Raw genomic sequence first — 20,453 nt, forward strand, 5'->3', positions numbered from 1 at the left:
CAGGGACTGACTCAGACAGACTTACCTGGCGACTGAAAGTCAAAGAATACAAAAAACAGATCATTGATATGCGCAGTAAACACTACTCCCAACTAATAAACTCCCCTTCCCTAAACAGCAAAGCACTTTTTAGACTAGTTAACTCCCTATTCGACATAGACTCTCACAAACACCCCACCTCCGACCTCCCTCCCTCCGCAATCACTCTAGCTGACCACTTCACGAACAAAATCCACACCTTAAAACTGTCTCTTTCAGCTCACAGCCCCGATCCCCCACTCAACCTACGTGCAGCAGATACAGAAGGTTCAATAGCCGACATGTCCTGGACCTCCTTTGTAAATCCTGACTGGAATCTATTCCTCGAACTTTATTCTAAATACGCCAATTCCAACTGCCTATTAGATACTTGTCCTCCCACCATCATGAAATGCGCCCCCCCATCATTCAAAGTAGAACTCTTCAATTGGGTATCTCTATGCCTGTCCACGGGATACTTCCCGTCCGAACTTGGCCACATCCTCATTTCCCCAATCCCTAAACAACCCAAGGAGCCAATCTCTTCCATCACCAACTACAGACCCATCGCCAACATACCACTCTTCCAAAAACTCATGGAAGGTCTTGTCAACAACAACCTTACGAATTACCTCGACAAGTTCAATATTCTTCATGACTCCCAGTCCGGTTTCCGCCCAAATCATAGCACCAAAACCGTCCTAGCTGCCCTGACAAATTACCTCCTCCACCTGTTCTCTCTGGGTAAAAGCGCCCTGATACTTCAATTCGACCTGAGTAGTGCCTTCGACCTGGTCGACCACGACATTATGCTCAACTGCCTTGACTCCATCGGCATCTCCGGACAGGTAATAGATTGGTTCACAGGCTTCCTAACCAACCGTACCTACCAGGTCCACAGTAATGGAGCCTTCTCCCACCACTGGCGTAACCCTTGTGGAGTCCCACAAGGCTCTCCCCTATCCCCCTCCCTATTCAATATTTACTTGACCCCTCTGGCACGAAGCCTAGCAAACTCTAACCTAAAATCGTTCATATACGCAGATGACATCACCATCATTGTCCCCATTACCTCACTCACTCTAGAAACGGAAAAACTCATCGCATCTATCCTCACCAAGTTAGAACTATGGACCTCAAAACTCAAATTAAAATTGAACTCTGAAAAAACCAAAATCTTCCTAGCGAGTCCCAACCACAAATTAACAAACACTTCCCTCAGATTGAATGGGCTAGATTACCCTATCTTACCCACCATAAAAATCCTTGGAGTCATCCTGGACCGCACCCTAACCTTCGATGACCATACCAGTGCCCAGGTGAAAAAATGTTTCTGTACCCTCTGGAAACTGCGCACCATCAAACGCTACTTCGACCACCAAGCCTTCCGTCTACTCGTTCAATCTCTGGTATTAAGCATATTAGACTACTGCAACATTATTTACCTGGGATCCTATAAAAATACCATCAAACGTCTTAGAACAGTCCAAAATGCGGCCGTCCGCCTCATCTATGATCTCAAAAAATACGACCATGTTAGCCCCTACTACACCAAACTCCATTGGCTTCCAGTTGAGGCAAGGATCATCTTTAAGTTCGCCTGCCTCTGTTTCAAAACTCTTACAGGATCTTCCCCAATCTACTTGTCTGAGCACCTTGAAATAGCAGGCCCCTCTCGCACACGAAACGCCCACCTATTCACCTTTCCCTCCCTAAAAGGCTGCCTCTACAAGAGATTCATTGATAGAACCCTAGCATTCCAAGCGGGCAAATGGAACAATTGCCTTACCGCCCTCATCTCCAACTCCCCGCCCTACCACCTGTTCAGGAAGTCACTAAAAACCTACCTCTTCGACAAATTCCGCTAACGCTGCCTTCCCTCCTTCCCTGCACCCTCCTGACCTCGACATGCCTCCATTCCCTCTGACTACGCCCCCCTCCCAAGCCACTATGGCCTCTCTTTCTCAATTTCTGTTTTACCTAATTGCCCTGCCTTTTCATTGCCTCCATTTACCACCGCTATAACATGTAACATCGCTATATACGTACTGTCTCTTCTTTAGTATATGCCTTTTTATTACTGCTATTTATGTAACATCTCTGTAAATGTAACAACACTGTAATATGCATCATCGCTGTAAATGTACAGTCTCTTCTATTGTTAACCGCATTGAACTTCCATGGTATTGCGGTATACAAGAATAAAGTTATTATTATTATTATTATTTCTAATTTATTTATAAAATTTATTTATTTATTTATAGCACTTACTAACTCGCATAATCCAGGCTGTTCTTGGTGGTTTTAAAAAAAATATCATAATTAATTCATAAAAACATAAGCAACTCTTTCAACTTACGAACTCTTCTTAATTATCAAAACTATCCAGGTTGACCATGGAGTAGATATTGTTTTTAAAAGATTCTCCCTATGTCTAGATAAAAAAACCGCGGTGGATGAATGGAAATTAGATTGAAACTAATAGGTCCTTTTACTAAGGTGCGCCAACCGATTTAGCGCACGCTAAACGCTAACACGTGCATGTTAGTCTATGGACGCGCACTAAATCGGTTAGCGCACCTTAGTAAAACAGGGGGTAAATGTGAATAAGACACAAGTTTTCTGTTATCCAGTTATCCATCTGGTTATATTCCTGACCATTTAAAAATGGGAGATATTTCAACGTGCAATGGTGCGTCCACATCTGGAGTACTGTGTCCAGTACTGGTCACCGTACCTCAAGAAGGACATGGCAGTACTTGAAGGGGTCCAGAGAAGAGCGACTAAACTGATAAAAGGTATGGAAAACTTTTCACACGCTGACAGGTTGAAAATGCTGGGGCTGTTCTCCCTGGAAAAGCGGAGACTTAGAGGAGACATGATAGAAACCTTCAAAATCCTGAGGGGCATAGAGAAGGTAGACAGGAACAGATTCTTCACACTGTGGGGAACCACAGTGACTGTGGGGGTCACTCGGAGAAACTGAGAGGGGACAGGTTTAGAACAAATGCTAGGAAGTTCTTTTTTACCCAGAGGGTGGTTGACACATGGAACGCGCTTCCGGAGGTTGTGATAGGCCAGAGCACATTACAGGGGTTCAAGGAAGGTTTAGATAGGTTCCTAAAGGATAAGGGGATTGAGGGGTACAGATAGAAGAAGAGGTAGGTTAGAGAAATGGTCAGGAACCACTTCACAGGTCATAGACCTGATGGGCCGCCGCAGGAACGGACCGCTGGGCGCGATGGACCTCTGGTCTGACCCAGTGGAGGCAACTTCTTATGTTCTTAAATGATGGATGAAGTTAGGAATCTTTGAGTTATCTTAAAACATCCAAACAGTGTTTCATTATTAACCTTTATGTTCTTTGACAATTACATTATATATCATAATTTGGACTTCTTAATCATACCTAATTTTAAAATCTGGCATATTTTGCATAAATTCAAATATACCGGTAAAAAAAGAAAGCATTTCCATTTATGTAGATGTTTATCTGAATAACTTCATTCTTATTTTCCTCTCAACAGCAGATACAGTATTTTGTCCAGATGTGAAAATGCATGCACAGTAAAGTGCCACTTATTCACTTTGGGCCAGATTCTATAAACAGCCTAGCCGAGTTCCACACGGAACTCAAAATTGATTGATGAACTTAATTGGCATGGTAATTGACCATGCCATTAAAATATCATTAAAACAATTAAGAGTTCTGCGCAGAACTCGGAGCAGCACCTAACCTATCTGAAAAGTGGGTGTGGTTATGGGCAAAGAACAGGTGTGGTATGACTGCACTAGGCGTCTGTGTTAGGCACCAGTAAATTAGGCTAGGAAAATCCTGGCCTAATATACTGGCGCCTAACATTAGGATGCCTAGCAACGTGATAGATGCAATTCTGTAAACGGCGCCTAGCAGCTGATTGACAACTGCGCCAAGTGGTGCCTAGGAAATAGGCACCATTTACAGAATCAGCCCCTTTGTGATCTACACACTGTTCTATAAGAAAGCGTATAACTGCAAAGTAGGATGTGCTTGTAGGAGGGGCATGGGCATGTGTCCAACATATGCACGCAACTTATAGGATACTTTAAGTTACATAGTTTGTATGAGGCACTTAGGCATGACCTGGTGTAAATGATTGCATCTAAATTTATGTTCACCAATTAGGGTTTGTGATAGTTTTCTTGGCACACATGTAGCCTTATAAAATTGGCACTCAATGAAGGGCACTGGCATGCCTAACTGGAGGTGCCAAGTTATAGAATTGCCCCACAATCTGCAAAGCTTTTTATATTGGCATACCAAGTATGATTACATTTAGAACATATCTCAAGAATTATTTTAATCCTTATTAGGAATCCTGATTTTCTTATCCATTTCCATCTACTTCTATCTAGGACTCATGGGGTATAAGCATATTTTCCATTCTACCACCACTCCTAGATGATACAGACCAAATAATAAAACATCCTCGTGCAGTAGGAAAAATTTATTTCAATGGAGATCTTTGCATTCTGATTTTTATCAGCAAGCACTGCTTGGCAATTCCCCTCCCCAGAGGGAATGTGTAACATATCATCACTCCCAGTTCTCACTAGTGGGCAAATCCCGAGCATAAGTTGAAAATTAAATCCATGTTTTGAAATCCTTGGTCATTCAGCTGCCCATTTTCAATTATCTTATGCAGAACATTGGCTCCCAATCTCATATAGAATTACCTTCAAAATACTCTCATTTCATTCCAGTTCACCTCTCTATCTTTCTCGCCATTTGATTCTGAATACACCTTACGCTCTTCACAATCTAAACAATTATATATTCCATCCCTTTGTCAGATTTGCTATGACTCAACTCGTTCAAGCATATCTACCGTAGTATTCTAGGACCTACACTGTGGAACTCTTGATATCAGAGTAATACCATCTTATTTGGATTTTCATGCAGTTTTGAAAACCTACATATTTAAAGATGCATTCAGTAAGTAGCTTACACGCCCCCCCCCCCAACCTTTTACAAAGTTGCACTAGTGACTGCTGCTGCAGTAACTGCAGTGAAGCCCACAGAGATTTAAAGGGCTTCAGGGTTTTTGCCACAAGTGTGGCTTTGTAAAACGGAGGAGGGTTAATTTTCACTCCCGTTATGGAGTATGCCCTGTTCTCGGCCTGGGGGCCCTAAGGACCAGCATATTTTTCCTAGCAAGAATATTTCTTCTTTCCATCTTCTACTGTTCTAGAATGAATGGATTTCTACTTTTTAATAACTCTTTTACTTGTTAATGTTAGCTTGTTTTGATTATAAATGTAACCACTTACACCAGTGGTCTGAAACTCAAATCCTTTGGAGGGCCACATTTTGGATTTGTAGGTACTTGGAGGGACGCAGCAAAAAATAGTTAATGTCTTATTAAAGAAATAACAATTTTGTATGAGGTAAAACTCTTTCTCAAAACTGACACATTTCAATCACTAAAATAATTTTTCCTACCTTTGTTGTCTGGTGACTTTATTTTTCTGTGCTTTTAACTATGTTTCCAGGGCCTTCTTGTCTTTTGATTGTTTTTCTCTCCGTCTTCACTTTCTGCCATGCATCCATCTTTGGCATTAACTTAACATTCAATTTTTCTGCTTTTTTCTCAAATCTACTTTTCCATGTCTTACCTTCCCTTCCTATCTCTCTCTCCTTCCCTCCCTATTTCCATGGTCTGACATCTCTCTCCTTCCTTTCTCCCCTTCCCTCCTTCCTTCCTTTCCCCTGGCATCTATCTCTTTCCCTCCTCCCCATGCCCTGGCATCTCCCCCTCCATGGTCTGGTATCTCTTTCCTTTCCCTCCCTCTCATGGACTTGGCATCTCTCGTTCTTCTCCTCTTCCTTGTCTTCCTTCTCCCTCCTTCCCTCTCTCTCCCCAATTGGGTGCAGCAGCATTTCTCTTCCCCCTTCCCTCCCCCCTTCCTTGTGCAGCAACAACAGCATTTCTCTTCCCCCTTCACTGTGCAGCAGCATTTCTCTTCCCCCTTCACTCCCCACTCCCTTTCCCTGTGCAGCAGCAGCAGCAGCATTTCAGTACTGCTTAGTTTCTGGCCAGCTCCCTTGCTGCACTCGTTTTTCTTTCAAAGCTGCGGGCGGTGGCGGCGGCTCCTCACACGATCTGCGCCTACATTGGAAGCCTTCTCTCTGACATTGTGATCAGAGAGGTTGCCAACGCAGGCGTGGATAGCGCGAGGAGCTGCCACTGCCACCCACGGCTTTGAAGGAAAAATGAGTGCAGCAAGGGAACCAGTTAGAAACTAAACACGCCATCATCTCGTCCAGACCATGGGCCGCAAAACAGTACCTGGGGTCCACATGTTGCCAGTGGGCCACGAGTATGAGATTGCTGGCTTAGACAGTCTTGGCCCTGGGGCGGTATATCAAATTTTAATAAAACTTGAAACTAGTCATTTCTAGGGCTACACATTTAACGGTTTAATAATTTTAACAAATTAATTGAATCTAGTTGCTCTCTCTTTCTTTCCTCCTCTCCCCAGCATATCTTTCTTTCTTACCTATGCTGTGCTAAGCTTCATCTTTTTCCTCAACCCCTGCTCCAGCCCTTTCCTCTCCTATTGCTCTGTTTTCTCTAGTATCTCATTCCCCCTCCCCTGGCAGCCCTCTGAACTTGCCACTTCAGATGAGAAAACTTCCTGATGATAGAGAGGGAGGACTCCATAGAGGTGCAGTGTGTGTACAGGTAAGTTCAGAGGGCCGCTGAGGGAGGGAGATTGAGATACCAGAGCGAATAGGGCAGCTGGAGAGAAAAGGCTGCCGGAGTGGGGATCAAGGGAAAGAGCTGAAAGAGAGCAGTAAGAGAGAAAAATATGACAGGTGAAGGTGGCACAGCCCAGAGAAAAATATGCTGGTTGGAGGGAGGGGAAGTAGACACATACCAAAGCATAGTGCCCATGGAGGGGATGGGAAGGGAAAGAAAGAGAGATGGAGGAGATAGTACACATGGGGAGGAGGGGAAGGGAAGAGAAAGGGGGATATAGTGCTCCGAGAGGAGAGATGGTACCCAGGGAGGGAAGGAGAAGAGAGAAGATGGTGCCCTGAAAGGGGAGGGGAGAGGAGACTGGAAGAGAGGGAGTCCATAGATGAAGAAGAGATGGAAATGAGACAGATATAAAAACAGATCAAAGATATAAGAACAGACCAAAGATCCATCAATTCCAGTATCCCATTTCCAACAGTGGCCAACCCAGGTCCCAAGTATGTAGCTAGATCTCAAGTAGTAAAACAGATTTTATGCTGCTTATCCTAGGAATAAGCAGTGAATAATAGCCTATGGACTTCTCTTTTAGGAAATTATCAAAATATTTTTTAAACCCTGCTAAGCTAACTGATTTCACCTAATTCTACAGCAAAGAATTTCAGAGTTTAATTACACACTGTGTGAAGAAATATTTTCTCTAGTTTGTTTTATACTACTTAGTAGCTTCATTGCATGCCCCCTAATCCTAGTATTTTTGGAAAGAGTAAACAAGTGATGAGGAGGAAAATAAAATGGAAGAAAGTTGAATATGAAAGATGGATATGGGCAAGAAATGAAGAAGAGAGGAGAAAAAAAATAAATAGTGAGTGGAAAGGATACTCTGAAACAGAGTTCAGAGCACAGATTGAGGAGCAGAACCAGAGACAGTGAACAATAAAAAAAATACTGTATTTCTCGCTCTATAAGACGCACCTGACCATAAGACGCACCTAGTGTAGAGGGGGAAAAAACAAGAAAAACAATTCTGAACCGAATCTGAGAGTTGGGATCCTATAAGCAGCTACACTTACTCCTAACATTCCCCATTATTGTGATGGGGTATGTATTAAAATTGGAGAATTTCTAGGATTCTGGGTGGATGGGAGGGATATGCTGAATGAAGTTATCATCGGACCCTATATACCCTGAGGCAGTTTAGGCAGGCAGGCAGGCAAGGCACACACACACACACACACACATCCCCCCGGTACCTTTTTTTAAAATTCCAGCGATCCAGCGCTGTATCGGCAGGAGCTTTCCGTGCTCCTGCCCCTCCATTGCTGGACAGCTGCCTCTTTCTCTTGCGACAGAGCAGCGCACAAGGCAGGCACAAGCTTTTTGCGCTCCTGCCTGGTCCCGTGCCGCTCCCTGAATGGCTGCCACCAGTTCTTGCGAAGCTGGAATTAAAAGGTACCAGGGAAGGGGGGGGTATATTTTTGCACTCCTGCCTGGTCCCATGCCGCTCCCTGAATGGCTGCCATCAGTTCTTGCAAGGCTGGAATTAAAAGGTACTGGGGAAGGGGGGTATATTCACTCCTACATTTCCACCCACTTTTTTTGGGGGGGAAAAAGTGCATCTTATGGAGCGAAAAATACGGTAACTAGTAAAATAAAATCACTGGACAACAAAGATTTAAAAAATTATTTTATTTTCAGTTTAGCAACTGATATATGTGATTTTTTAAAATTTACTTCTGCTGTCTATGTTTTGTAGTGTACAAGTGGAAATTTGAGGGGGAAACTTCATGTAATTAATCATACAATTAAAAATTGTAATTGTGATTAATCATGCGATTAAAATTTTAAGCAATGTGCAGCCCAAGTTATTACTAAACTCACTTTTTACTAAGCCATGGTAGAGGTTCTGCCATGGCCTGTTGTGCTAAATGCTCCAACACTACTCTGACACTCACAGAATTCCTATGAAAGTGGACGGAGTGGTGAAGTGGTTAGAGTTACAGCTTCAGCATCTTGAGGTTGTAGGTTCAAATCCCATGCTGCTCGTTGTGACCCTGGGCAAGTCACTCAATCCTCCATTGTCCCAGGTATGTTAGATAGATTGTGAGCCCACCAGGACCTGATTGTAAACCACTTAGATAACTTTGATAGGTGGTAAATAAATACCTTTAATTAATTAATTAAATTAATTTCATAACACTGAAATTTGCTACCAAAATAACTGAATTCAAGAATTCCTTGCTACCACAAAACCACACACCACTTTTAATTACCTTTGCTACTGAAATCCCATAATCCTTAAGAGGTTCAACTGATTTCTCAAGTTGTTCAAGAAAAAAAATACTTGGAGAAGCTAAAATAAAAGAATAAACAAACATTTGTTTTACTAGCATTCTTCCTTTGTAGGAACAAATATAGTTAATGCAATGAATTACATTCATATGGCTCAGCCAACAATGCAAATGTTAGTGACATATATAGTCCTTCTGAAAATTCAGAACAAAAATCTATAATATAGGATATACGTCTGTACTATGAATAAAATGCCCATGGTCCCTTAAAAAGATAAATCAAAGCAATGCTATGATAGAAATTCAACAGGTACTTGGACAACAAAAATCAAAAACTGAAGTTACTTACCTGTAGCAGGTGCTCTCTGTGGACAACAGGAGTGGTTCTGTGGGATTGGAGAAGAATAGATATGGTTCATCTTTACAAAAGTGGTCGAAGAGATGAAGCGAGAAATTACAGGCCTGTAAGCCTCACTTCGGTTATTGGAAAAATAATGGAAGTGTTGATGAAGGAGAGAATAGTGAAATTCCTAGAATCTAATGGGTTACAAGATCTGAGACAACATGGCTTTATTAAAGGTAAATCATACCAAATGGATCTGATTGACTGGGAAACCAGAGAAATAGATCAATCAAGGAATTGTGCTAGATATAATTTACTTAAATTTCAGCAAAGCCTTTGACACAGTTCCTCTCAGGAGGTTCTTGAATAAGCTTAACCAGCTGACTTTAAAACCAAATATGGTGAACTGAATTAAAAAAACTGGTTGATGGACAGAAGCCAGAAAGTGATGGCTAATGGAATTCGCTCGGAAGAAGGAAAGGTGAGTAGTGGAGTACCACAAGGATTGGTGTTTGGGCCGATTCTGTTCAATATATTTGTGAGTGACATTGCTGAAGGGTTAGAAGGTAAGGCTGGTTGATGGCAGAAGCCAGAAAGTGATGGCTAATGGAATTCGCTCGGAAGAAAGAAAGGTGAGTAGTGGAGTACCACAAGGATTGGTGTTTGGGCCGATTCTGTTCAATATATTTGTGAGTGACATTGCTGAAGGGTTAGAAGGTAAGGCTTTTTGCGGATGATACCAAATCTGTAAGAGTGGACACCCCAGAGGGAGTGGAAAACATGAAAAAGGATCTGCAAAAGTTAGAAGAATGCTCTAATGTTTGGTAACTAAAATTCAATGCAAAGAAGTGCAGAGTGATGCACTTGGGGAGCAGAAATCCAAGGGAACCATATGTGAGAGGCTGATATGCACGGATGGGGAGAGGGATCTTGGGGTAAAGAATCTGAAGGCAACAAAACAGTGTGACAAGGTGGTGGCTGTAGCCAGAAGGATGCTGGGCTGTATAGAAAAAAGCAGCAATTGTGGTGCCTGTGGCAACACAGCTTCTTCAACATAGGACATAGTGGATATCCTCAATGGATCTTAGGGTCTAAAATGTGTCTCTTGCTGTAGACATCGAGCCTTCAAAGAGCGCTTTTGTAACTTTGAACAGTGATGACAAAAGTCTACTCGGTGCTCAGGACCAAGGCATTGAAGACACTAATTGTGTGGATCAATGACTGATATGGCCCTGTTGCACCGAGAACATGTCTTGAAGCTGGTAGAAGGCTTTGACATCGAAGGAAAAACTGCCAACATGAGATCGGAAGAATCAATTTTTCCTCCAAAGCTTGAGTGATTTTGTGACCAAAACAGAGTCAATGAAAATGCAAGCAAGACTTCTCAATATATTAGGTTACAAGTATAAATATGTGAAATACATCTATATAATCTTCACATACACTCAGAAAATGTGTGAACCGACCAAGAGCCGAGACTCCTATAGCCGGCCACACCGTCCCATCACAGTGTATGACTTTAATGCAAAAAATGCTGACCAAGGCAAAATGCTCGTAGGTACTAATAGTTATATTTTTCAATGGCAACAAAGGAAAAAATGTTTCCACTTAACTTAAAGAAGAATTTGCAGGTCCCGACATGGACCATGTTTCGAAGGTCTTTTTCAAGGAACCCAAGAGAAGAATGATTTGACTGCAAATGCCAAAGAAATATTGTGGTGTGATTCGGACAAGAATTTTATCTCTGGTAACAAAAACATAAATGACAATATTTAAATAAAAGTGTACAGCAAATTTAACTGCATCAAACATTTAACAGATACTATAAAAGGCTACACAGAAGGAGGGTACTTGCCATATAATGAAAGGACTCTTCTAATCTTTCATTCGTGAATGGCTGAAAAATGCCGGTTTAAATGAAAAAGATATGACGCGGTGCCGTAAAGAACGGAACCACACACAAATCAGCTGAGCTGAATGATCCATCTAATAAATTATTCATGACGCAGCGAAAAGCCGGCTGTAAGTATAAACAAGAAATAGAATGTCAGGTTTCAGTTAAAAAATGAATGCTGACTGAAAAGAGAAGATGGTAAACTGAAAAAATGAAAATAAAAGTAAAAATGAAAATGAAAAACAATGACAAATTTGCAACCTATCTCTGAAAACAGGTGTGATTCCAGAGGATTGGAAGATAGCCAACGTTACGCCCATCTTTAAAAAGGGATAAGAGGTGACCCGGGAAACTACAGACTGGTGAGTCTGACCTCGGTTCCGGGGAAAATGGCGGAAGCACTGATAAAAGAAAACATCGATGAACATTTTGAAAGAAACGAACTTCTGATAACCAGCCAACATGGTTTCTGCAGGGGAAGATCGTACCTGACTAACTTACTGTACTTCTTCGAAGGAATTAACAAACAGATGGACAGAGGAGACCCCATAGACATCATATACCTAGATTTCCAGAAAGCCTTTGACAAGGTGCCTCATGAACGTCTACTCCGGAAACTGAAGAACCATGGGGTGGACGGAGACGTGCATAGATGGATCAGAAACTGGTTAGAAGGTAGAAAACAGAGGGTAGGGGTGAAGGGCCACTACTCAGACTGGAGAAAGGTCACGAGTGGTGTTCCGCAGGGCTCGGTGCTCGGGCCGCTGCTTTTTAACATATTCATAAATGATCTAGAAACAGGGACGAAGTGTGAAATAATAAAATTTGCAGACGACACCAAACTATTTAGTGGAGCTCGGACAAAGGAGGACTGCGAAGAATTGCAAAGAGACTTGGACAAACTAGGGGAATGGGCAGAGAGATGGCAGATGAAATTCAATGTTGAGAAGTGTAAAGTATTGCATGTGGGAAGCAAAAACCCGAGGTATAATTATACGATGGGAGGGATGTTATTGAATGAGAGTACCCAAGAAAGGGACTTGGGTGGGATGGTGGACATGACAATGAAGCCGACAGCACAGTGCGCAGCTGCCACTAAGAGAGCGAATAGAATGCTAGGTATAATCAAGAAGGGTATTACAACCAGAACGAAAGAAGTTATCCTGCCGCTGTATCGGGCAATGGTGCGTCCACATCTTGAGTACTGCGTCCAGTATTGGTCACCATACCTTAAGAAGGATATGGCATTACTCGAGAGAGAGTTCAGAGGAGAGCGACACGACTGATTAAGGGGATGGAAAGCCTTTCATACGCTGAGAGATTGGAAAAACTAGGACTCTTTTCCCTGGAAAAGAGAAGATTAAGAGGGGATATGATAGAGACTTACAAGATCATGAAGGGCATAGAGAGAGTAGAGAGGGACAGATTCTTCAAACTTTCAGAAAATAAAAAAACAAGAGGGCATTCGGAAAAGTTGAAAGGGGGCAAATTCAAAACAAATGCTAGGAAGTTCTTCTTTACACAACATGTGGTGGACACCTGGAATGCAATTCCAGAGGACGTTATAGGGCAGAGTACAGTACTGGGGTTTAAGAAAGGATTGGACAAATTCCTGCTGGAAAAGGGGATAGAGGGGTATAGATAGAAATTTACTGCACAGGTCCTGGACCTGTTGGGCCGCCGCGTGAGCGGACTGCTGGGTGCGATGGACCTCAGGTCTGACCCAGCGGAGGCATTTCTTATGTTCTTATGACAAAATGTGTAAAAATGAAAACCATTTTACAAAAAAGCTTGCCATTCAATTTCACTGTTAAGACCACCAGGGTGTAAGGTGTTTAATTTAAGAATAAGACGCTGTTCCTTGACCCATAAACATCTAGAAAGGTCACCCCCTCTTGAAAAAGTAGGAACTTTCACAACTGAGAAACGTTCGGCTATAACGGACATGCAGGCTCCGCCTACAAGGCACGTGGCATGCCGGTGATATAGTATCAAAATGCAGCCCAGAAAAAAAAATGACAGAGTATTTTTTTTTCCAGTATAGTGTTCTGGTTTGTAATCATTTCGTGCCATACCAATATTTTGCTTAGTTTTGTTCTTGATGTTGCTAATATGGTTTGTGCAGTGACTGTTGTTCATCAATTTACGTTGTTTCAAGTTGCCCTAAATAAAATTTTTAAAAAATGCAACTCTGGATATAACGGACTCTGGATATAACGGACTGTTTTTCCAGGTCCCTTGAAGTCCATTATAACGGGATTATACTGTATTACAAAATAAAAATAAAAGAAATGAAGAAAAGGAACCAGGACGGCATAAAAAGGAGAAAAATAGCGCAATTGGAGAGACTCCATTAAGACACATCTTCTTAGCTCCACAGAAAACTAAGAACAAGCCGACATCGAGCAGGAAGGTACGGGCAGTCTCGAGACTTCTAAAGAAGTAAAAGTGACAGTATACTTTTGCACTGTCCATGATGTCACCTTTCTGTGAGAATATGCTGCCCTGCTTGTCCTGGGATAATTGCTCTTATTTAGGTAAAAATTCTCAACACCAGTCCATATGCATTCTACACAGATCTGGTCCATGGTAAACCAAAATTAGGGCTGCATTTTAATTATTAATCATGATTTTAAAATTTAGTTGTGATTAATAATTAAACACCTGCAGCCCACTTTCAACCTGCCTGCATCCGTTCCTTCCTCTCCTCACCACGGTCTGGTATCCCTCCCTCCCTTGCACTTTATCGCAGCCCCATACCCCACCTCAGCTCGATGCTCCCTCCCACACCCAGCTTACAGTTAATCCAGTCTTCTTTGGTTCTGTAGCCAGCGGCAGCCATGCTGAAAAGCTGCCTGCGGCCTGCACCAGGCCTTTGCCTCTGACCCAGCCCAACCCCTGACATCAGAAGGGGTTGGGCCAGGTCCAAGGGAGGGAAAAGCCCATGTAGGCTGCAGGCTGTCTTTCAGTAGGGCCAAAGAAGACTAGATTAACTGTAAACTGGATGTGGGAGGGGGCATCTAACTGTGGAAGGGGGTGTAGGAGGTATCGAGTCATGATGGAAAGCATGAAAGTGTGGTGGGATGTGGGGGGGATGGGGTGTATGAGACCGTTCAGGGGGAGACATAACTTTCTTACGGAAATAATAAACTGGATGTCTATAAACAAACTGCAACTAAACGCCTCCAAAACAGAACTCTTTTGGATCCGCAAAGAGCACTGCATCTACACCCGTCCCTCTCTTCTCTGGGAAGCCACTACCATAATTGCAGCTTACAGATACTTCCAGACACAAACCTTTCACTCTGTAATCATATCTCTCAAGTAGTCTTCCTCATTCTGCTATCTCCAGAAGCTCTGGAAAATAAGAAACTACTTCTCCAAACTTCTCTATGTCTTCATCCTGTCCCACATGGACTACTGCATTCAGCAAACAATCTCCAGTGCCTTCAATGTGTACAAAGTACAGCATTTAGACTCCTAAAGGTCCTTCACGCTCATGGCCCCATCTACAAACGCTATTGTCATCCCACTGGCTATCCATTACCAAATGCTATATCTTTAAGGGCTTAGTAATAGCAAACAAGTCCTTACACAACATGGCACCCAGCTACATATCAGCCAAGCTTCCTCCATAAATCTCAAATAGACCACTCCGCTCCCAAGAAGAAACATGTCTGCAAATACCACTCCCCCCCCCCAGTTATGTCTTCTAACTCCAGAGCACCAAATGCTGATCCTACTCCCATTTCCTAGCAAGCTACTGGAATCAACTGCCTCTTCATTTCAAATCCATCAAAGGACTTATGAGCTTTAGGAAAGCAATAAAAACTTACCTCTTGCCATATATCCCTTCACTTAGTATCCTTACAGTAAAACACCTAAGTATAATACCTAAACCCCAGCACCTTTTTAGTCCTCATCATTGTGATGGACCAACAGATCATCACACCCTACCTCCTTCAATCTAAATATCTATCCAATCACTTTTTTCCAATGAAATGTATACCAAATGTACGCTGAACTAGATCCACTCTATGTATGTTAAGTGACGATGATCAAATTGTATGTTAAACTTGATTCTCTCTATGTATGTTATCCTAAGATGATCAAACTCTACTGTCCACATGTAAATTTATCTATGCATTATGCATATCAACCTTGTAGCCCATTCTGAGTTCGTCAGGGAGGACAGGATATAAAATGAACCAAATAAATAAAAGGAGGGAAACTTAGGGAGGGAGGGGATTATAGAGTTGGACCTGAGGGGGGAAGGGAGAGAAAGAGAGAATTGGACCTGGGGCTAGGAGCTGGGGGGGGGGGGAGAGGGAAAGTGAGAAAGAATTGGACCTGGGGCTAGGGGGAAGGGAAGGATAGAAATGGACTTAGGGCTAGGGGCTAGAAGCTAGGAGGGAGAGAGTTTAACCTAGGACTAAGGAGGGGGGGAAGAGAGATAGAGTTGGACCTGAGAGCGGGAAAAAGGAAGACATTAGAGAGTCCTCTGGAGACTTAGGCCCCCTCCAAAGCTGCAGTACCTGTTCATAGGCTGGTGGAGTAACTAAAGCCCTGTCAGCCAAAGAAATCTGTTGCCTGAGTTGCCCACTTCCTCCTCATACTGCCTCAGGGAGCGGAGAAGTCAGCTGAATGCTTCCAGCCACCAACACTTGCAGTCCCTGAGCATGCTCAGTTTATGCATGAACTAAGCATGCTCGGGGAGCAGTGGCTGGAGTCACCCCACTAACTTTGTTGGTCTTGAGACAGCATAACAAAGTAGCTCTGGCAATGTATTTCTTTTATTGGCAGGGCTTCAGTTTCCCCACCTTCAAAGGTATGATGCCTAATGTGCGGAGGAAAGGCATGCCCCCCCCCCCAGTATCCTCCTGTACCCAGACTGCTGGCTAAGCACCATCTTTAATCGAAATGCAGCCCTAACCAAAATGTATGCAGATCTCTCGTACCTCTACTCTTTGTGGATATACTAAAAAGAGAACTTGCTTAGGGATGCAAAGCTGGAGTTCAAAGCAATGAGTTTAAGAATATACATACAGTACATCATGCAGTCCTACAAAAGTACATCAAGAACTATAAAAACACACTACCACAAAATATAAATTTATTTTCAGTTACTCTAAAGGAAGGAAATATATTTTCATTTTATTTTAAGCTGCTCAAACTCAAAACCATCACTTGATTTTCAACCAGTTGTTGAAATAACAAAATTCCTAGACTTACCATCTTTAGTGAAATAAATAAGCGATGTTTTTCTTGGATTCTCATTGCTAACATACTCCTGGTGTCTGAGCTCGTACAACACATTGGAATTTGTCACGGGCATATTAAAGATGCACAATAGCAAAAAAACGAAATGAGAAATCCATCCATTCATCTTGTTTGGCTCAAACATCAGCTATACATCTTCTAGTAGTTTCACCTGAAAAATATATAAAATGATCATCTTCAAAGATTTAGCATGTACGAGTAGCTATTTGATACTTCTCTCTTTGTTTTCAGCTTCACCAGATAACCTTTACAATTCTATTTAGTCATTATAAACTACTTGGTTTATGTCACCCACTTTGAGCCCAGGAGCTGTAGGTAGTCCCAAACCTTGGAAATCAGAAGCTCACACAGCCTGCATTTCTGGGCCTGCAGCTTCGCCAACCGATCCTCTGGAAGGAAAGCTATCTCCTGAACCATATCAAAGCAGACTTCCAGATATTCCAGAACCTGGGTAGGGAGCAAGTGGCTCATCAGGTGATCCACCACCTAGCCCAGACCCTGCAGGAAGGTAATGTCCTGAGAAGTTGCTCCCCCTAGCCTCTACTTCTGAGTCAGCCCAAATCAGCCAACTGTCCAAGCAGGGATGCTCTGGTGTCTCAGGTGGGCTGCTACCACCATCACTTTGGAAAAGATGTAGAAGATTGTGGCCAGCCCAAAGGTTTTAAAGCTTGAAATTGGAAATGGTGCCCAAGCACACAGAAAAATCAGAAGTACTTCATGTGGAGATCCACAATGAAGCCATCGGCACAGTGCGCAGCAGCCTCTAAGAAGGCAAATAGATTGCTAGGTATTATCAAGAAAGGTATTACAACCAGAACGAAAGAAGTTATCCTGCCGTTGTATTGGGCGATGGTGCGCCTGCATCTGGAGTACTGTGTCCAATATTGGTCGCCGTACCTTAAGAAGGATATGGCGATACTCGAGAGGGTTCAGAAAAGAGCGACACGATTGATAAAAGGTATGGAAAACCTTTCATATGCTGAAAGATTAGAGAAACTGGGGCTCTTTTCCCTGGAAAAGTGAAGGCTTAGAGGGGACATGATAGAGACTGACAAGATCTTGAAGGATATAGAGAAAGTGGAGAGGGACAGATTCTTCAAACTTTCAAAAACTACAAGAACGAGAGGGCATTCGGAAAAATTAAGAGGGGACAGATTCAGAACCAATGCTAGGAAGTTCTTCTTCACCCAAAGGGTGGTGGACACCTGGAATGTGCTTCCAGAGGGTGTTATAGGACAGAGTACGGTATTGGGGTTCAAGAAGGGATTAGATGATTTCCTGAAGGAAAAGGGGATAGAAGGGTATAGATAGAGGATTACTATACAGGTCCTGGACCTGTATGGGCCGCCGCGTGAGTGGACTGCTGGGCATGATGGACCTCTGGTCTGACCCAGCAGAGGCACTGCTTATGTTCTTATGTGAGGCTACCATGAGGTACAAGGACATCAAGAACTTACCCAGATGAACTGAGGTGATCACAGACTCGAGAGTTTCCATGCAAAAGTGCTGTGATCACAGACCTGAGAGTTTCCATGCAAAAGTGCTGTACCCAAAGGCAATCATTCATTCCTCTTACCTCCGGGATGGGCCGAAAGGAGTCTCCCTTTCTTGGGATCTCAAAATAAATGAAATATTGTCTCAGTCACTGCTCCTCTATTGGGATGGGTTCCAATCAAATGTTGCAAGTTGCAAGAATAACAGCCTGTTGCTTTAACTCCAAGCCACATGAGACACCATGAACGCTTATGAAAAGTATGGGCAAACTACAGTGAGTAACCTTTTCCGACCACCTCCAAAACCCACTGATCTGAGGTGATGTGGGCCCACTCATGGAGGAAGGGAACTAATCTGCCCCTTACCAGAACCACCAAGAGGCCCAGCACACGTTCACTAGGTATGCCAGGCTGTTCTAGCCCAACTGGAGGAGCCAGATTCATCAGCTTTTTTGGGCCCACGAAAGGAGCTCAGCCTAAAGCACCCACCTGAACCCAAGGCCTTGAGCACAGAGTGCCTAGCTGGCCAAAACCAGCCCACTCCCAAAGACTGCTGAGAGTCATTTTGTCGCACTTCTAGGATATAAAAAGGGTGTGCCTCCTCCATATCCTACACCAGATTCTCAAGGCTCTCTCTGAACAACCACCACCCCCAAAAGGATAGCTAACTAAGAAACATTTTGGAGGCTAATCACAACCCAGTGGTGCAGCCACAGCCAGTACTGACCCACCACCAAGGTGGCTACTGACCAAGAGGAAAGACAGATCAAGTATAAAGAACAGCAACCAGGAAGGCTGTGCTAGACTCCAGAAGAGAAATAGCCAGGGATTCCAGTGGCTGCTGCAGCCAATGAAGCATGAGCCTTGCCACCTAGCTGCCAAAGATGTAGGCCTGAATGCTAGATGTCCAAAAGGTAAAAGAAAGCAGAACTACTTTTCCACCTACTTCTCGTGGAGCTCACAAAGAGCTGAACCTGAATTTTGGTGACTGCTGTGATGAGCGCATCCACCTTGAGGTACATCCAGTACCTCTCTAAATCCTCAGGAACAAAAGTACAAAGAAATTCCAGGCCCCTGGCCCCCTTAAGAGACCCATCTGATGACTCCCACTCCTCCAGTATCATTCAAATGAGGGCCTTGTGAAGCGGAAAATGCTTGAGGAGACCAATGAGGCCCTCCAATAAAGGATTCCCCTCAGAAAGCTCTGTAGTATAAGAATCAAGAATCCCCAGGGCTTGCATAACCTCACCTATAAAACAGGAAAGCTCCTCTTGATGGATGAGCCAAATAAAATGGGGTCACTCCTCCTTGGAAGGAGAATCCTCAAAATCAAAGTCTGAAGAAGAATAAGAGTTCGAAAGACCCTCCTGATCCTCTTGGGATCATTCAGAAATGCCCAAGGGGAGACCCCAGTCCCCCCCAGGAAAGCTTGGCTACTAGAATGAGACCTTGGCTGGGAGTCTCTGGGTCCTTAGGGGCCTCACTGATGACCGAGGGGCCAGCCTTTGCCTGCAGGGCTTATTTAATCATTTGGGTTAAGCCCCGGAGCCAAAAAGAGCCAGGGGCCCCCATCAGGGGCATCCCAAAAGCAGACCTTTGAAATAAGCCTTAGTCCCCCAAGCCCCAATGGAGGCTGAGACCTTTCCTGATGCATCAAATAGCAGGAGAAAAGGAAAGAAAATCAAACATGGCTGCCATTACTGCCAAAGTTGCGGTTTTGATGCTTCAGTGCATGGAGCAGAGCAGGCAGCTCTGGCAGCACCCTAATCCCATCAGTCCATTTCCAAAGTCAGAAATGGCCCATTGCAGAAATGGTAGACAGAACCAATAGCTGTGGATTGCTGCCAATCATCCCTAGCCACATGACAGGCAAGTACAGACCTGCCTTCTCACACAGCCGACTTCATTCTGGGACTCCAGTATCTCCACCAGCCCTTACTCTATTTGGGTACACTTTTTTTTTTTTCAAGAGGGAATAAAGCTAAACTAGGCAAACCCAAGCAACAAAATTTTTTTTTTATATGCCTGGGAGCCCATGGGACAGAACATCTAAACAGGGTGGATTTCCACAGCTCATTACGCTGAGATATTACTTGGGTCAACTGTAGATAAGCTGCAGTATGAAATAGCAATATTTGTTATTGTTTTGTAATGTTGGACATACCTTCAGCACTTGGTATGACCACTATCAATCTTTTTGTTATTTCATTTGCATAGAACTGGAATACAGTCAGATAAGCTTGTATCTTATCTGACTGAATGTTTGATGCAGGTGACGGAACCTGTGTACTCCTGTGAAGTTGGGGGTGCCACAGGGGGCAGCAATATCATTATTGCTGTTTAATGTGTATGAACAATCGCTGGGAAAGCTGTTTTTCAAGAGCTGAATATATT

General features: G+C 43.3%; 1 protein-coding gene across 9 annotated transcripts in view; it reads right to left on the minus strand.

The window, feature by feature from the left end:
• Window positions 1-20,453, minus strand: part of TXNDC16 (thioredoxin domain containing 16) — a 129,887-nt gene that overhangs the window by 103,620 nt on the left and 5,814 nt on the right. For 6 of the 9 annotated variants that reach the window (XM_033951998.1, XM_033951989.1, XM_033951990.1 and 3 more), the window contains exons 2-3: window positions 16,519-16,717; window positions 9,032-9,111 (exon numbers count right to left, since the gene is read on the minus strand). In XM_033951998.1, the coding sequence (XP_033807889.1) occupies window positions 9,032-9,111; window positions 16,519-16,690 (252 nt within the window). In that variant the 5' untranslated portion in view covers window positions 16,691-16,717. The remainder of the gene's footprint in view (window positions 1-9,031; window positions 9,112-16,518; window positions 16,718-20,453) is intronic. The other 3 variants (XM_033951994.1, XM_033951996.1, XM_033951997.1) reach the window with 1 other exon arrangement.

Source organism: Geotrypetes seraphini, chromosome 7 (assembly GCF_902459505.1).
Source record: "Geotrypetes seraphini chromosome 7, aGeoSer1.1, whole genome shotgun sequence".
Taxonomy (NCBI): Eukaryota; Metazoa; Chordata; class Amphibia; order Gymnophiona; family Dermophiidae; genus Geotrypetes; species Geotrypetes seraphini.